The 19,227-nt window shown below is 42.7% G+C and overlaps 1 protein-coding gene across 1 annotated transcript; it reads left to right on the top strand.

Annotated features, from left to right (window-relative positions):
- The first annotated feature begins 8,007 nt into the window (after nucleotides 1-8,007).
- TMPRSS12 (transmembrane serine protease 12) lies at nucleotides 8,008-17,765 on the top strand. The gene is made up of 5 exons (XM_024214772.1): nucleotides 8,008-8,026; nucleotides 9,468-9,666; nucleotides 10,988-11,259; nucleotides 13,242-13,384; nucleotides 17,481-17,765. The coding sequence occupies exons 1-5, from the start codon at nucleotides 8,008-8,010 to the stop codon at nucleotides 17,763-17,765; spliced, it is 918 nt and encodes a 305-aa protein (XP_024070540.1).
- The last annotated feature ends 1,462 nt before the right edge of the window (nucleotides 17,766-19,227 follow it).

The following is a 19,227-nucleotide window of genomic DNA, read 5'->3' on the forward strand; positions in this document are numbered from 1 at the left end:
GCGCCCCGGCCCGGCCCCCGGGGCTCAGGTCGGGTCCGGCCCGCTCCCGCGGCGCGGCTCCAGGTCGGACCCAAGCCCGGCAACCCCGGCCAGAGCGCGGCTCGATTCCTGGGGGCGGGGCTTGCAGCAAGCCCCGCCCCCAGGAATCGGGCCCCGCTCTTGCTAAAGCCGGCCCTGTTTGCTTCTGTACAAATCATCTACAGTAACTCCTCACTTAACGTTGTGTTGTTCGTTGCTGATCAATTAGAGAACATGCTCATTTAAAGTTGCACAGTGCTCCCTTATAACGTTGTTTGGCAGCCACCTGCTTTGTTCACTGCTTGCAGAAAGAGCAGCCTGTTGGAGCTACCTGTTGGGGGCTTGAAACCAGGGTCGACCGGCAGCCCCCCATCAGCTCCCCTAAGTACCCTGTGCAGCAGCCGCCCAGCAGGCTATCAATTGCCAGGTAGTTCAGCTGTCTCTCCCCCCACTGCCCTGTGCTGCTCCTGCCCCTCTGCCTTGGAGTTCCTCCCAGGAGCCTCCTGCTTGCTGTGCAGGGGTGGGGGGGAGAAGAAGAGGGGTACTAATGTCAGGGTGTCCCCCTCTCCCCACTCCGGTACCCTATCTCCACAGAGCATGGGGGAGAGGGGGACACACCACAGGACTCTGGATGGAGGGAACTTGCTGGCAGCAGCAGCTGCTGTCTCAACTTGCTGATCTACTTAAAAAGACAGTGTATTTAGAGTGGGGTCAGCATACTTAAAGGGGCAATGCAAGTCTCTCTCTCTCTCTCTGCCATGCTGTGTCTCCTCCCTCCATTCGTGCTGCCTTGTAGAGTGTGAGGCTACATTAACAACTTGTTAACCCTTGAGGGCTCAGCCAAGTGCTAGTTCATCATTTAGCAGTAAGGCATTCCTTGGGAAATAGCCCACCTTCTGACTCCATCACCTCAACCAAGCTTCACAATCATCATTGCTGGGTACAGTATTAAATTGTTTAAAACTTATACTGTGTATATATATAAAATATAGTCTTTTGTCTGGCGAAAAAAATTTCCCTGGAACCTAACCCTCCTCCCCTGATTTACATTAATTCTTATGTGGAAATTGGATTCGCTTAGCATCGTTTCACTTGAAGTAGCATTTTTCAGGAACATAACTACAACGTTAAGCGAGGAGTTACTATAGTTAATTTACTCACATGTAATTAATGGTCACTCTTAAGCAAAGAGCAAGACATACATTAATCCTGAGATCTCAGTACAAGTAATACTAACATGACTATACTTCTGTCACGTTAAATTTCTGATTCAGAAGTCAATCCCATGAGGAACAAACCCAGTATCTAGACGTCTTTAGACATAAACATTCTATGGGTAGGAGGTTGTGTGCAGGTAAATTACTATAATTTGAGACATATTAAGTTCCAGTTTGAATGGAAGTACAACAGAATTCTGCCTGGGCCACGTGTTTCATACCATTGTCCCTTCCACTGTGCATGGCGGACACTAAAAAAAAAAAAAGGAAAATCCTTCTTCTTAGTTTTATTGTAGGACTCATGAATGAAATTGTTTTTAATTGTTTACTTTATTAATGTAACTTCATAAGTAAAGTTTTATGAATGAAACAACATTCATTCATAAAACCGGTTACCCCAATAACTGGCTAATTAACAATTAAGATGCTTGTTAAGAGCCATAGCTGTTCAGTCAGCTGCCTTTGTAAGTTTCACTATCAATCCAATTCCTGCTTAAATCACTGAGACTTGCACTGTATAGGGAGCATAAGCTTTCGTGGGTAAGAACCTCACTTCTTCAGATGCAAGCCTTAAAGGTGCCACAGGACCCTCTGTTGCTTTTTACAGACTCAGACTAACACGGCTACCCCTCTGATACTTGTTTCAGTATTGTAATTGCTGTTCACCATTTATTACACTTGCCTACAGTGTAACTTCTGTTCACTGTTTGCCATCCATTATACTTGTCTATATTGTAACTTCTGTTCACTGTTTGCCATATTGTAATTTAACCCCCATTTTAAAACGCTTACTCCATTTTGTAAGGGCTTGCTGCAACCTTCATTTTTGCAAACCCTGCTGTAATCTTATTAGTTTAGTTTAGATGTGTGAATGAGGTATGTATGGATGATGAAATCAACCTCCAGCCCCAGCCTGTACTGATTAAATAGAGTTCAAACACCAACGGCTGAAGATGCAGACAAGAGCCCTAACAAAGTAAGAAGAATCCACCCTAAAAAGAAAAGGTACAATAGAAGGAAGATCAAAGCCCGGTCCCAGGCTGAAAGTCATGTCTGCAATTGACGGGTGATCAATCACCAAACCCAGAGGCAGCGTGACACAGCAAGACCTATAGACTCTGGATTCAAACTAAAGCCTACAAAAAGGATGGGTGAGATGGAAAACTTTGGAGGAGGGTAACATTCTGCTGCCAACATGGAAGGGCATCAGTGCACGCCCAACAGAGACCCAGCTCGTCCTTGTGCCCGGCTTTCCTGGCCAGTTACCGCCACAAGCTACGAACCCAAGCTGCAAACTCAAGCCACAGACTCAAGCAGGACTGGTAACTATGCAGCAGCTGCAGAACATCTGATGGATGTGTGTGTGTGTGTATAGGTATTAGGTATAATGTGTGTATAAGGATTAAGATATTAGTTATTGGTCATAAATCAAATTGTTATCATAATAAATGTGGCATCTTTGTCTTGACCCCTAAAATGATCCTGTATAAGTTTGTGGGACAACATTATTGGTGGAGAATGCGAAAGGGGGAGCAAGCATAGAATCCACAGTTATTATAAAACTGGTGTGCACACCGCCAGCTTTAGCAAGCCTGGCACTATAGGAAAAAGAGCATAAACTTTCAGTTAATTAACCAAACTCTGAAGGATATAGAAGTTTAGGTTTAAATTGTGTTATAGAGGTACATACACCCTCAGCTGTAGCATGACTGAGCTAAAGAGGAGAACTTAGTGTTTCTCACTCTGATCCGGGGAAGGATTAACCAAATTCTGAAGGATATAGGAGTTTAGGTTTAAATTGTGTTATAGAGGTACATACACCCTCAGCCGTAGCAAGACTGAGCTAAAGAGGAGAACTTAGTCTTTCTCACTCTGATCCGGGGAAGGATTTGTATAATTGGTGTATGAACCCTCGGTGGTAGCAGACCGAGTAATACAGAGGGAGGCTTAGCGTCTCCCCCTCTGGCCCAGAGTGGGTTAAAAACATAAGATACAGATCTTGTTCTGTTAAACCAAACTCTGAAGGATATAGGAGTTTGGGCAGTGTAGTGTGGTTTGTTTGTTTTGTTTTGTTTTTTTGTAAGTAATTTTGTGGTAATTTCACAATTTTGAAGAAAATGTTTAAGGAACGGGACCAGGAAGGGTGGGGGCTAGTTGGAAAGCCCACCCTCCTTGCTAAATTGGTAGTGGAACAAGGCTTGTGCCCATGGAAAGGAACTGTTTATTGGAAAAAGCAGGATCGGGCCCAGGCAAGCAACAGATAGAGAAACTGGAAAACAGGTTGGGTACAGAGAGTTAAAACAGCACTCTCAAATCTTACAGCAGCAGTAACATCAGGAGAAGAAACATTTGAGACCCCAGAAGGGGGAAGACCTTTGGGACCCCTCTGGAGATTGGGAAGGGGGATATTTGGGTAAATTCCTCCTCCCAGGGCCAAAATGCCATTGAAACAGTTAACAACAGTGCCTGCTTCTGCCTCAGATCTCCAGGCCATGGCAAAATGGCTGGAGATCTTAAAACAGAAATTTTTTTCTAGATGGAGTGTTAACGCCCTTTTACTGAGAGAAAGGGAGGATTTACACTCACAAGAAATGCACCACTTAATTAGCATTTGTGCAGCCCCAAGTACCAAACACACTGTGGCAGAGACTAAGCAGGTTCTGCTATGGTGAAAGCACTGTGCTAATTTGTTCCAAGCTTCTATCTTTCAGGCTCTGAACCAGAACATCAGGAGAGCTGGTACCAGCTGAAGAGTTATAAAATCCCATGGTTATAGTGTCATGACAAAGTCTGTGTTCAGTGTTCTGTGTTGCATGTTCTGTGTCTGTCTCTAGTGGTGTCCTGTGCTAGCATTGGGTCCAGAAAAAGAGGGGATACTACACTAGACAGGGCAAATGTCTTTTCCTCTCTCTACTTCCCCCATGTCCATCCAACTTATCAATCACCACTTGTGTCCAAAGGATTTTGGTCCCCAGTGCATCAGGTTTATTTTTTGTTAGGTTCTCTAATAGTCATTTTGTTGTTAATTTTTGTTATTAATACATTTGCATTGTTAGTTACATTTGCTTATATTGTTAATTCCACACTTTCCTCTATGCACTCTGGTTCTACTTCCCCAAGCCCTAAAGGGTAGTTCTTCGGCCCCCATAACCTGTAAAACCTTGGCCCATGATTGTAGGGCCCCATCTTTCAGGTCCCCAGAAACCTCTTGAGAACAACTGTTAAAAATAGAAAATTCTGCAACATTTTAGCAACTAAATGTTAGTTTAAGTCCAAATCAGCTTAACCTTGCATGACAACTGTGGTACTCCTACAAAATCTTATTTGTTGTGTGTGCTTAAGAAGGTCCTGACCTCAGTGACTTTTATTGTTTGATGGCTATTGCAGCATCAAACCTGGACCTCATCTTGTTTGTCAATGTACCCAATTATTGTAATGGTTTTATGATTGTTTGGTTTGTTTGCAACAGATCACCTGTGCCCTACAATAACAACAACTGCTGTAATAATCATAAATAAAGGGGCAAAGTGTTGTAGGAGCAGCCCACCTGGTCAGCAGTTCTAAATATAATTTTTCATCCCATCATTGTCCTATTAGTAATCCTAACTGTTATGTTGGTTCTGCCTTAAAACAATTACATAAAGTGTGACCCATTCAATACCCCTGGATTGAAGGGTCAAAAGGGGAACAATGTAGGACTCATGAATGAAATTGTTTTTAGTTGTTTACTTTATTAATGTAACTTCATAAGTAAAGTGTTATGAATGAAACAACATTCATTCATAAAACCGGTTACCCCAATAACTGGCTAATTAACAATTAAGATGCTTGTTAAGAGCCATAGCTGTTCAGTCAGCTGCCTTTGTAAGTTTCATTATCAACAAGGACGTTGCGGAAAACATTGTCTTGGAGAGGCTGTGTCTATACTAGCCTTTTTTGAGAGGTCTATCTCACTGTTGCACTGCCCCTCTTACAGCAATAAAGAGGTACATTAGTGTAGATAGGGCACTAGCATTTTTACCACAATCTGTCTCATCCAAACCTTTTGAAAGCAAGTCTAATACAGAGGCAAAAATACTGGTGAAAACTACTGCTTCCACAGCAGTTATCACCAGTGGAACTGCCCTGGTAACACAATAGTGGGAGATATCACATAAACATCTGGCCAAGAATACTTATTCTCTAACTATTCAGGGAAATATCTTCCTAAGTATGCCGTTTTATCTTGGCAAGTTCCTTCAGATAATCATTAGTTTATTTTCACCACCAATGGCAATTGTGAAACAAGAGTGAAAATAAAGCTTGTGGTGGGAATTGCTTTCTATAAAGTTACATCTTTATTTCCACCCTCTATCTTGCTAGCCCTGCTCCTTTCTCTCCTGCCTTGGTTTTGCACTAGTAGTTTGCTTTTACTCACCATAGGATAGTAGGTAGGTACTTGACCCTAACAACATATAACCTCCACTCAGCTGCAAAAATTTATTGGCTAGAGGATGCAACGTTCTCTAATATTAACCATTCCCTGCTCTTTTCGTAACAGTTATCAAGCTATTTTAATACATCTCATGCCATTCAGATAGCTGAGGTGGTAGTATAATCAATTTAACTATAACTTTGCTACTGCACTGGAATGTTGGAAGATTTTTTAAGCCTGTGTCAAAGTCTACCACTTTGTGTGATATTTTTATATTGTTCATTACCCAACCAGTCAAATGAGTCAGAAATTATACTGTGAATCAAAGCTGACAAAACTGAGGTCTAAAGGATACAATTTCTCCTTGGGTGAAATCCTAGCCCTAACAAAGTCAATGGTGTTTTTTCCACTGACTTCAGTGGGGCCAAGATTTCACCCCCATCTGCAGCAACAGTACCTTTGTATTATGATTGCAGCAGATCTTATAGGCAAAACAGGAAGCCTTGCTTAGTATTTGTATGGGAGAATAATCACTGAAACCCCTACAAATGGTGCAGGGCTCTGGCAGCATGTGTCTCACAATCTTGATCTCTGTTAAGACTTTTTGCTCTCCTACAATTACTGAGAACATTACTGATAAACACTAACCTGTAGCTACTCTGCCCAGTTCTTGTGATGCACGAATGACTGAAATCCTTATTCCTCTCAGCAGTAGGTATATCTTTGCAAAGAAAAATGTTGGTGTGTTTTGTTCAAAAAAGTTGTGGTCCCGTAGCAATGTTATTCTATGATAGAACCATATGGTTTCTCAAAGGGGAAAAAAGTCACTAGAGTAGTAGTTGATGGAAACAATTGCTCGGAGAAATTAAATTAAAACATGGAATTTTCACACTTAAAAAGTGTGTGGTTTGGTTTTGTTACTGGAGAATTACACCTGTCTCTTCCTCTCCTGCCCCCGCCCCCAATCCACAGAAATCAATTAACTGTTGCATCCAATTGCTAAGGCAACCCCCATTCCCTCACACCACCCTTCCCCAGAGACCTGCTTTCTCCCAAGCCATCACCACTGTTGCACCTGTTCCCCTTTCCACCAAACCCTGCACCTCCTCCTTTTGTCCCCCTAGACAGCCCCCCCCCATATCGTCTCCCCCTGTTCTCCCCCTACAGACTCAACCCCTCCTTCCCCAAACTGTGCCCCAGGCCCGATCCTATTGTCCACTCCTCTCCTCCAAGCCCACCCTGCCTGCCTCACACCGTCTCCCCCCCCGGCCCCACACTCAGTCCCCTCCTCCCCCCCAGAGATGAGCCTGCCCCTCCCCCTTTCTCAGACCGGGCCTGACATCTCCTCAGGGCTGCTCCTCCCCCCGCCCCGCCCCGCCCCGCGCGCCCCCCCCGGCCACATGGCCGCCACCGCCGCAGCACGCGACCAGGGCATGGCGCCTTTCCCTGGTCACGTGGCCAGCAGCCGCGCGCCGGCGCCCGGGGAATAACCGTTGGGCGAGAACCGGCCGCCATTTTGTTCGCTCCCAGGACGATGTGGCCGAGTCTCTGGGCCGCCGCCCTGGTGGTGGTGCTGCTGCGAGCGGGCGGCGGCCCCGGGAGCCTGGCCCCGTGGAGCTCCACGAGCAGTAAGGCTCCGCCGCTGGGAGTTGCGGGAGGCCGGGTGGCGTCGCAGCGGCGTGGGCGGGCGGTGCCTCAGGCCCCGGGACCCGCGCGGCGCGCGCCCGCGCTGCCCGCCGTTGGAACCAAATTTCCCATTGCTCTTTGGTGCGACACGACGGCGCTTGCGCAGAGAGGACTTTCGCCCCCCCCCCCCGAGAATGTCATGGCCCATGAGTCTGTGCGACAACCGTCCCCTGTATCTCCAGTGCACACTTGACACAACCCATGAATCACAGAGCAAGGGCAGGGCACGTGCTGGAAGGGCCTAGGCTCCCGCTCCCTGTCACGGACTCACAGCTCGTGCCCACGCTTGGCCCCGTGCGGTCCAGGGCTGGTGGGTTTCTTGCTGCACCCACCTCCCTAGTGCTGCGTCACGTCGCTCTGGTGCCAGAGCAATACGGGTGCAAAGGCATCGGGCCATAAAGTATTCGCCCCTCGGCCCAAGTATGCGGCTGGGTCACGAGAGTACCATGGTTCAAGTAAAAAGCAACAGAGGGTCCCGTGGCACCTTTAAGACTAACAGAAGTATGGGAGCATAAGCTTTCGTGGGTAAGAACCTCAAGTCTTGCACCTGAAGAAGTGAGGTTCTTACCCACGAAAGCTTATGCTCCCAATACATCTGTTAGTCTTAAAGGTGCCACAGGACCCTCTGTTGCTTTTTACAGATTCAGACTAACACGGCTACCCCTCTGATACATGGTTCAAGTAGGAGATGGTATGTCGAAAGTATTTCACATGATTCGGAAAAGCACTTCAGCACTCGTCAAGTCCCCTCAAGCAGTGCCTACGTGATCAGAGGCATAATTGGGAGGTTAAGTTGCTGATCAACTCAGCCAAGCTTTGCTGCATGCCAAATAAAGGAACCTGAATGATGAAATCCAGAGTCAAACTGTGTGTTTTGGATCCCAGTGATCTGGATGAAGTGTTCTCCCAGAACCAGACAAAGTATTCTCAATAAGCTGAGTTGAAAAGGTCTCGGAGGGAATCCCAACATATGCTGATAGCCCCTTACATTCAGTGGTGTTGGAACAATTTGTATAGTAGGGTGCTGAGAGCCATTGAACTAAACTGTAAACCATGTATATGATAACAAACACTTCAAGCCAGGGGGTGTTGCCGCATCCCTAACCCCCTGGTTCCAGGACCTATGCTTTTTACATTTGGTATCTGTATGGAAAAGAAGGGTGGTTTAGTGGTTAGGGTGCTAGCCTGGGCCATTCAAGTCCTAGGTTAAATTCCCTGCTGTGTCACAAGCTTCATGTGTGATCCACAAGTCACTTAGGGAGCTGAGACACAAAGACTAGCTGTAAAATGGGGATAATAGTGCTTCCCTATCTCATGGGTGTTGTGATGCTAAATTCATTACGGCGCTCAGATACAACGGTCATGGGGACCACATAAATACCTAAGATAGATAGGTATCCTGGGTAGCTGACTCCGTAGGCCAAGCTTGAAGCTAACTCCGAATACATGATCAAATGCTTCATCACCAGAGTAAATACTGTGAGTACAGAAGGCAGGAATGTCGTGTTTAGAGTAGGGAACTGGAAATGCAGATAAGGTGGATTCTGTTGCCAGTTTTGCTGCTGACCTGCTGTATTATGTTGTTTACCCCACCTCAGATAATACTATCCACCCTTTGTAAAGTTCTTTGAAGACCTTGGACATCAATACAAAGTATAATGTTAAAAGTCACAAACTTTTCACTTTGAAATAATTTCAAATTTCTTGCATAGCTTTAAAGAAGAGTTTGCACTATTTTTATTAATACTTTTTAATTAATTGTTGGTACAGTCACATTATAAGCGCACAATATCATATAAGACACCACTACAATACATACTTTTGTGCAACTTTCTGTACATATCTTAAAGGCAGTTAGTCCCTGATTCAGCAACGCACTTGAGCACATAATTATCTTCAACCACTTGCTTAAAGTGATCCCTATTCAGCAAAGCACTTAAACATAGATGAAGTGATGGACTTAAGCGCACACACAAGCACTTTGCTGAATCAGGGCTCTAAATGGGAATGCAAAAAATAGTTGTAATAACATTGGTAAACCTTTTGTAAAACCCATGCAGAAAACACTAGAAATGCACAAAATCTTCATATTGCAATCTGAACAATTTAACTGATTGTGTTTTGTTTTATAGCCTGTGGAGAGCGGGTACTGGTGGATATGATATCAGGACCTCGGATCGTAGGTGGACATGATGCACAGCTCGGAGCATGGCCGTGGCAAGTTAGTCTCCAAGTTTACCAATATGGTGTAGGATTTAAACATCTGTGCGGTGGATCTTTAGTTAATGAGTATTCAGTGCTGACAGCAGCGCATTGTGTTAGACGACAAATGTATGTATTAAATTCTCATACTCTAATACTCCGTTAACTTAAGTGCGAGAAAGGTATAATTGACTAGAAATGCATCACCTGTAACTCCCATAGCATCATTTTAAATCATATCAGCATTATCCTTGAGCAAAATGGAGGACCAGATACTACACTATGGAAATCAGTGGGAGTTTTGCCAGACTTGCATGGATTGGGTTCTAAGATTGTAGAACAATTACTGAGCACTGAACACCTGACTCCTGTGTCCCAATATTCCCTAGTGTTGGCATCCACTCTGGCTCAGAGGAACCACCTAAGACATTCTGCGCAACTTAAGGCCCTCAGTTGCCCTCTACCAGAGGGTCAGTAGCTAGAGTAATTGTGTTTGGAGGTCTCTGCATCCCCAGCCTGGCTGGGGCTGGAGGCTCCACATCAACAGTGCCAACACAGAGGGCAGGCTTAGGAGTGGACTGAGGTTTTCTGACAAGATTTTTCAGGTTTGTTACTAAAAGTTTTAATTTTTTACAGGAATATTTTTTTCCCAATCAGCTTTACTGTTCAGTAACCTTATACTGCACTAGCAAAATGTTGCAATATTTGGGTAGCAAACCTTGCAGGGGATTTTTCAGTTTTTCTAAAGTAAGCACTACTTCATCTCTTTTATTCTACTAGGTTGTAAAACCTTTATTTAGAAAATACTAAAAGACTATCAGAGGCTAAACTTTCATTTTACAGTACAGTAATAAACGCCTCAAAAGAGGCTTATTAATCTACTGACACATCCTTAGACAGGCCCCCAGAGCTATCTTAAGTTACAATGCATATCTCTCCAGCCCCAGAGCAGCCCAGAATCTAGAAGGTGCAAAGATAGCTTAGTGCCACTTTTGCTTCTCCCTGGCTGTGAGTACTGAGCTGCACCTCTTAGAATCTCACCTCTAGACTTCTTTATTCAAGATCTTGTTTCCACTATTGTTTCTTTTACTGTCACGATTCCATGCTTCTTTCACTAAGCATTCAACATTTCTATAAAAATATATGTTTGTATCTTTTCTCCTAAACAACTCACTGCTGAGCTCCACAGGCATAGCTGGGCAGCCAAATCTGAATATGAATTGAAAATATTGATCTGGATTTGCCGTGCCAAATATGAGGCAATCTGTGTTCTCAGTTCGGCTATCTCTATCATGAACTTGTCCCCAAAATATTTAATATGGGATTTTTAAAGCATGTTGTCAAATGTGCATAAGCTGCCAACAAAACAAAACAGATTTTAAAGAATGCAAACAAGTAATTTATTTATTGTATTACAGATGTAAGAAATGAATTGTTGATTCTCTTTTAGGGATCCATACTACTGGAAGGTTGTGATTGGCCTTCATGATATTTCCAGACCTGAGAGACATACTGTGAAACATAGTGTTAGAGAGATTATTGTCCATTCAGAATACCGGATAGAGACGTTTGAAAATGATATTGCATTATTTAAACTATATAAATCTGTAAGCTACAATGACTATATTCAGCCCATCTGCTTACCCTTTGTTCACATTCATCTAAACATCAACAACCGAACAAAGTGCTTCATAAGTGGTTGGGGAAGTATTTCAGAGAAAGGTAAATATTTGCTTGTTTTGTTTTTTTTTTTATTAAACTAACTGGTGATCCAAGAAATAGCTGATTTCAAGTAATGCAAGCTTACTTGCTGTGAAGGCATTATTTAAATGATGTGGTTTTGTTTTGAGCTTCAAGGGTAGCTTTTTTGAAACCATCTTTCTGGCATCTCTTTCCTAGATACTGCTGCCATTCATGCTCTCCTTGGCTTTATTCCAAATGCAACCTCCTTTTAATTACAAAAACCATGATGTATTCCTACTGCCTTCATTTTATCCAGAGAAAGAAAGAATTTGATGAAGCATGAAAGTGTTATTACCTGGAAAAACAATACCATTAAAACTCTACCTATGGGCCTCAGTTTATTAGGATTAGGAATGATTTTTTTTTTGTTTTGTTTTGGTAAAAAGTCAAAATGAAGAGAACAGAGTATTTTTCAGTGCAACTGAGCCCTCTTAAAGGAATCAGCTCTGTTTAGCACAAAACTTGATTGCTTAAAGTGCAGTTCTGCTAACATTGTGAAATTGTGTTCAGTGTTTTCATATACAATTTTCAGTTTACAAGTAAAAAGTTATTTTTTCTACCCATCAGCAGCTCAAACTCACAAAAAGGTCTGAAAGTCAAGCTGTGTTCAGATTTCCATGTACATCACCAGGAAATCATTCTGCAAGTCAAATTCAGTTATACCCCCACTGAAGGCAACCTGGGGCTGAACAAGTGTAACCGAGGGCATAGTTTGGCCTGTAGTCTTTAGTCCAGGGATAATGTAATAGAAGGAAGAACTGAACTTGACTTTTCGATTCTCGTTTCAGTTCCCAGACATTAGCACTTAGAAAAAAACGTTATACTTAGCAACAGTAAATTAGATATAGAAAGATTGAGGCTATGTAGGTCTCCAAATGAGTAGTGGGGCTGGCCGGTCTGCACAGGATTCTCTCCTCTCCTGTCTAAACACCAGGGAGCACAGACTCAGTATGCACAGGTAGTAACTTTTCTAGTGGAGCTGTCTCCCTAAGGGAAGATACAAGGGCATCTGGGGTCAGATGAGCCTGTGGGACACAACATGGCCCCTGCACTTTGAAAGTGTTCAGGTCTAAGTACTAGTATCTCACAAGTTTCTTCAGAATCAGAAAGGCAGATGTGTCAAACAACACCTCCACCCCGATCCTGCAATGACTTACGCATGTTGTCACAGCCATGGTAAAAATCCCCCTGCTGGACACACCAGGCTACTGTCTTTGGATTCCAGGCCCATATGCTTTTAAACTTCCTGAGACTCAGCAGAATCCAGGCCCACACGTAGGGTATAGATCCTCTGTCTCACATCGCTTCTGAGCTGAACGCCCGGTCTAACTGCATCTCCCCCAGACTCCCCAGTAGCATAGCACACTCTTTTCCAGAGTTCCACCTTGTAGGAAACTCTGGCTTACAGTTTACCTCTTCAGGGACATGATAGTGGAAGCAAATAGACACATTAGATAGCACAAGACAAGAACTATATAGATCCAGACTAAACAATAGAACACCTGTACACCATTCCCTGCCTCACGTTAGTTCACTCTGAGTCTCTGTTTTTTCTAAAACCCATCGCTAAAACCTTTTCTTTTTGTTCTGCTTTTGGGGAAATTCCACTCCTTCAGACCCCAGGCCCCTGCAGAGAAGTTAGAGAAAACTGGTTTGCCTAGCTTCAGGCAGCCCATTGGCCCATTTGAATGGGCAACCATCACGATTTAAAGACTCTCCTCCATTGTGCCTGGTCTGGGAGATATGTGACACAGCCTTGATACAAATGGTACACAGACATTCAATGATAAAGCAGTTTCTTAAAGCCAAATAGTATTCATAAACTCTGCATAGACAGATTCCCCAAATTGTCACATGTTCTTAATTTTCAGCATGAGTAGTCCCACTGAACTGAAAAATATGTGCACAAAAATGCTACAATTGTAGTAGCAAAATGTTTCATCTTCTATGTTCCATTACAGGTGAAGGCTCACCTATATTACAAGAAGCTCAAGTAGACATTATTCCTTCTGATATTTGTAATGGTTTTGAATGGTATGAAGGAATGGTTAATAATAATATGTTTTGTGCTGGCTTTGAATCTGGAGGTATCGATAGCTGTCAGGTAAGACTGGAATTTTCTATTGGTAAATGTACTGTCCTAGCCTGCTGCCACGGAAATTTGAAGTCAAAACTCTCATTGGCTTCATTGGGACCAGGATTTGGGCATTAATACAGTAGGAATAATAAACAGAAAACAAAGGTCAAGTCAGAAGAGAGAAAGGTATCAGAGAAACAAGAGGAAAGAATGATGATTTTAGAGAAAAATAATCTGAATTTAAAAACAGTGATACACAGTAGAAGGAAAGACCAAGTTGACAGAAAGAAGGAAGAACAAAAACAAGACAAATTGTTTATTTATGCAATGCTTGACACAAAGATTACAATAAAATACAAAAGGTATTATTTATATGTGTATATATATATATGCCCAAACTGTGCATATATTTATATTATATAAATATAGTGTGTCTATGTAGTGTACATCCACACTAAATCTGTGCATTTAATATAAGTCCATGCTTCGTGTTTGACAAGAAATACCTATACATGTTGGTGAGCAAAGTGGTTTAGTCGCGAGATTTTCAGAAGTACTCAGCATCTCCCATTGAGATCAATGGAGAATCTTCACCCCACCAACCTTCATCACCCCCCCTCATTGAGAAGAATAGAAGCTGCTAGGTGTTGAGCTCTTTTGAAAATCTGGCCCTATGCATATATGGGCCCCCGTTTAGTCAATGTGTCTTAGAGAATAAAGATGAAATACAGCAAAGGCAATAGGGAAAGGAGGAAATGAGACAAAAGTTACTAGTAAAATGAACATCTAAGATTCACTGTTAAGTCACCAGAACCCTATATATATTAATTTCTTTCTAATTTACCATTGTTTATAATTAATTGGTGTGTACTATGTCTGTAGTGGTGATTTTCACAACGGTATTGCCCTGATGTTTCGAAGTTTTAATACTATGATTTTGGCATCAAACTGATAAAATTTCATAATTGTATGCAGTGTTGTAGCCGTGTTGATCGCAGGATATTAGTGAGACAAGGTGGGTGAGGTAATATCTTTTATTGGGACAACTTCTGTTGGTAAGAGAGACAAGCTTTCGAGCTACTCAGAGCTCTTAGATGAAGAACTTTGTGTAGCTCAAAAGCTCAGCTGTGTCACCAACAGAAGTTGATGCAATAAAAGATATTCCCTCCCCCACCTTGTCTCTCTAGCATTTCTTAGTGCTGCTAAAACCAAGTCATAACACTATTAAATATCATTATTACAAGAAAATTAAGTATTTCTAACTTCCCCTACTCTTTACTAAGAGATTCTATTGAAATCTCTTACACCATTTACTAACTTCAAAACTATGCACTAAAGCAACAAATAAGCAAATAAGGCTATTATTACATCTTGTGGTCTGATGATAAGCTGTTGGAGTTCCATTCAATTGTGGAGTCACCAAGACTCCTCATTAGTATTATATAATAAGAACGGCCATACTGGGTCAGACCAGAGATCCATCTAGCCCAGTATCCTGTTTTCCAACAGTGGCCAATGCCAGGCGCTTCAGAGGGAATGAACAGAACAGGTAATCATCAAGTGATCCATCCCATCACCCATTCCCAGCTTCTGGCAGAGAGGCTAGGGACACTTCAGAGCATGGTTTTGCATCCCTGCCCATCCTGGCTAATAGCCATTGATGGACTTATCCTCCATGAACTTATCTAGTTCTTTTTTGAACCCTGTTATAGTCTTGGCCTTCACAACATCCGCTGGCAAAGAGTTCACAGCAGGGATCGGCAACCTTTCAGAAGTGGTGTGCCGAGTCTTCATTTATTCACTGTAATTTAAGGTTTTGCGTGCCAGTAATATATTTTAACGTTTTTAGAAGGTCTCTTTCTATAAGCCTACAATATATAAGTAAACTATTGTTGAATGTAAAGTAAATAAGGTTTTTAAAATGTTTAAGAAGCTTCATTTAAAATTAAATTAAAATGCAGAGCCCCCTGGACCGGTGGCCAGGACCTGGGCAGTGTGAGTGCCACTGAAAATCAGCCTGCGTGCCGCCTTCCGCACGCGTGCCATAGGTTGCCTACCCCCCTGGTTCACAGGTTGAGTGTGCGTTTTGTGAAGAAATACTTCCTTTTGTTTGTTTTAAACCAGCTGCCTATTCATTTCATTTGGTGACCCCTAGTTCTTGTGTTATAAGAAAAAGTAAATAACACTTCCTTATTTATAGGGCCCTACCAAATTCACGGTTGATTTTGGTCAATTTCACGGTCATAGGATTTTAAAAATCATAAATTTAATGGTTTCAGATACTTAAATGTGAAATTTCACGGTGTTGTAACCATGGGGGTCAGAACCTAAAAGGAGGTCATGGGGGGATGGGGGTGTCGTGGTATTGCCACCCTTACTTCTGTGCTGGCACTGTCTTCAGAGCTGGGCACCAGAGATCTGCGGCTGCTGGCTGGGCGCTCGGCTCTGAAGGCAACACTACTGCCAGTGCAGAAGTGAGGATGGCATGGTATGGGGGGGAATCCTCACTTTGGGGGGGGCTAGCCTTATGGTGGCCCAGGGTGCCGTGGTTGGGGGGGTTTCCATGGTCACCTCTCCCCCAACACACACACAGCCAGCCCAAGCCGCCTTTAACTCCTGAGCACCGGGGCGCTGGGCCCAGAGCCAGGGAGGGGCAGGCCTAGGGGCACCCTGGCTGAGGGCTGCTATCATATGTCAGGCTCCTGCTGCTGGTCCTGGACGGGACTTCCTTTTCACCTGGAGGGGTCTCTCCCGGGGCCGGGTCAGACCCACCTCCAGGAACCTCCCCCAGCTGCAAGAAGCAGTGCAGAAATAAGGATGGCATCATACGGTACTGCTACCTTTACTGCTGTGGCGCTGCCTTCAGAGCTGGGCTCTCGGACAGCAGCCGCCACTTTCCAGCCACCCAGCTCTAAAGGCAACGCAGAAGTAAAGGTGGCAATATCTCAACCCCCCTACAATAGCCTTGAGACCCCCCAAGCCCCATTTTTGGTTTGGGACCACCAGTTTGAGCAATGCTGGTCTCCTCTGTGAAATCTGTATAGTATAGGGTAAAAGTACACAAAAGACCAGATTTCACAGTCTATGATGTGTTTTTCACAGTTGTGAATTTGGTAGGGCCCTATTTATTTACATTCTCCACACCAGTCATGATTTTATAGATCTCTATCATATCCCCCCTTAGTTGTCTCTTTTCCAAGCTGAAAAGTCTTAGTCTTATAGAGGATACTTACTGTACTGGTCTGTTTACACTGCAAGCGTTATGTAACCCGCTCTCCATATGGAATACACAGCATGCAACTTTGTACAATGACAGTACCTCTCCATAGCACAGATTACGATTCAATTCATGCCATAACCGATACAATGGACCTGGAAGACATTAATAGTAAAACTTAACAATCAAAGGAACATATAAGTAATAAGACGTACCACATATGGTAGAGGCTGAAGAATGGTCTTATTTACTGCTTCAATGAAGAAGGTGCATTTAACTTGATTTGATTCATGCTAGTTTTACAATCAGTATTCAAGTCAAAGGTTAACTTGCAAAAGGACTTCAAGGTTTGGGCCTTAGAGTGTAGATATTGGGCCCATTAATATGAAAGACAAGTAGTTTATTTACTATAAAGATGACAGTGTATTCACAAATATTCTGTCTACCATCCTATCTATCTTCTTCAACAATCTTCCTTTGAACAGGTGATTTGGGAATTGATAGGCAGATTATGAGCCATTACTGTTTATACAGTGGAACAGAGCACTTATTTGCATATATGCAAAATTTAGATAGATAACTGAATTTAAATCCAGTTATTAATTTGTAGATATGTAGCTTTAGGGTGATCTGAATGCTAGAATGTGGACTGGTGGAGGAGATAAATGTTTAACAACTTTAGTAATAGAGACTATAAGAAACCTACTGTAGGTATGATAGTCTGGCCTGGTTAAGGTTACCAGATGCAAACTTAACGTGATTCATCCATATATTTTGGATATAAATGTTTTCTTTTTACCATTAGTAAAAGGTAGATAATTATAATCTTAATTCTAATGTCTGTGCCTTAGAATTTCAAGATACTAGAAATAACTATGCAGGGGGGTGTCATTTTTTTCTTGTTAGGGAGATAGCGGTGGACCATTAGTGTGCTATCACCTAGATACCAGCAAATATTATCTGATAGGGATTACCAGTTTTGGATTTGGATGTGGCCGACCCAAACTTCCTGGGATCTATGTACGTGTGTCTCGATATAAAAGGTGGATAAAAGCTCGTCTTTTGCTGGCTAGCAAAGCCACCAGGACCCTGAGCATTACACTTGCTCTGATTCTCTTGACTGTGGGGTGGACACATACATCATTTGGTTGTACTAGAGACTTCAGAGGCCTCTCTGAGATTGCCACTTGAACTCTGCATGAACAGGCAGCCACTCATGATTTTTATGAATAAGTATCCTTAATGAATGTGTGTAAATGCTACTTGTTTAGTAAAAGGCATGTTTTTTTTCTTTTATCTAGATAACTCACCTATGTACACAGCCTGTAATAAAGCATTTTTTGAACTATTATCACAGGTATCATAAGTAAAAACTATGCACAATAGAGAAAGATACTGTACAATTGCATTAGTATATTCTGTGGGGCTTGAACTTTACAAGCATGATGAAAACCACCCTGTTTTATAGAATGTTGTTATAAGGTTATAGTTGTTGTTCATTAAATAAAGGACCATTAAAGAAAATGTGCATTACAGTGGTTGGCTGGCACAGCATAGCAGTCCCTTGTTTGTTAAGGTAAAGCAGAAAATTTATAATTTAAGCAAATCATAATGTGTATTCTATTCTAGGCTTAAAGGGACATTGTCATGTAAGTGATTTTTCAATATTGTAACATCTTAGGATCTTTAAAATAAAATGTATTTTCCACCCAGATAGATACAGATTTTGTTTTGTTTGTGGAAAAAACAATTTAACTATTTCATGTCCTGGCATGTTTGTGCACCAGAATAGTCTGTCAGTAGAGTTCTATAGAAACGGTTTTGGGTTAAAAGGACACTCCCATCAACTTGAAATCTAGCTAATAATTGTTAAAAGTAGTTTCAGGTAAATACATATGTCCAAGTCCCCTAAAAGTGTTTGTGATTTTACAATCATACTTTTCTGTTTTGTTCTCTCAGACTGACACAAACGGGGAAATGTTTAACAGACTCTGCAGTGGGAACAGTCTGACTTCAAGGGAACTTCACCTGTTTCCCCCTCTGTGTGGTCCACTCCAAGCATGCCCAATCAGGTCTCCAGCTGTCAGCTATTTCTGGGCAGGGACCCTTGTCCTGCCCCCTTCTTATTGGGGGGTTTAGGGCTGCAAACTCCCATCATCTACTGTGATATTCCCAGCAAGTCAGTCTGCCTAAAGGCCAGCACCTGGGCTGTGCCTTCTCTCGGAGGACAGTGACAGCATTTTTACCAGGTACTACACAGCTCTTTCTCAGCAGAGTACATTTATTGTAAGAACAAAAGAGCATACAGAGAAAATGTGTACAAACCGATAATAGTTCCTGTATGTATGTTAAAACCTTACCAAAGGTCACCCATCAGTTTTATGGGGCCATTGTAAGCCAGTCTTTCCAGCTCCTCCATGAGGGTTGTGGCCTCGTTTACACAGAAGGTTCTGTTTGCTGAATCAAAGTGAAGGCCCTGAGTCAGTTCAAACTCAGCTTTTTATACAAAAGCCATTTCTTTCTTTGAGTATCTCTCTGGAAAGCCCAGTTTTAATCAGTATATCCAAACACCCCATGGGGCGGTGGTTCTCTGGAGTTGCTTACAATCCCCAGGGTAATTACCCTCCACTGTTTTTAGTTCCTGGAGGAGCTG

Source organism: Terrapene carolina, unplaced genomic scaffold (assembly GCF_002925995.2).
Source record: "Terrapene carolina triunguis isolate 2854851 unplaced genomic scaffold, T_m_triunguis-2.0 Scaffold641, whole genome shotgun sequence".
NCBI lineage: Eukaryota > Metazoa > Chordata > Testudines > Emydidae > Terrapene > Terrapene triunguis.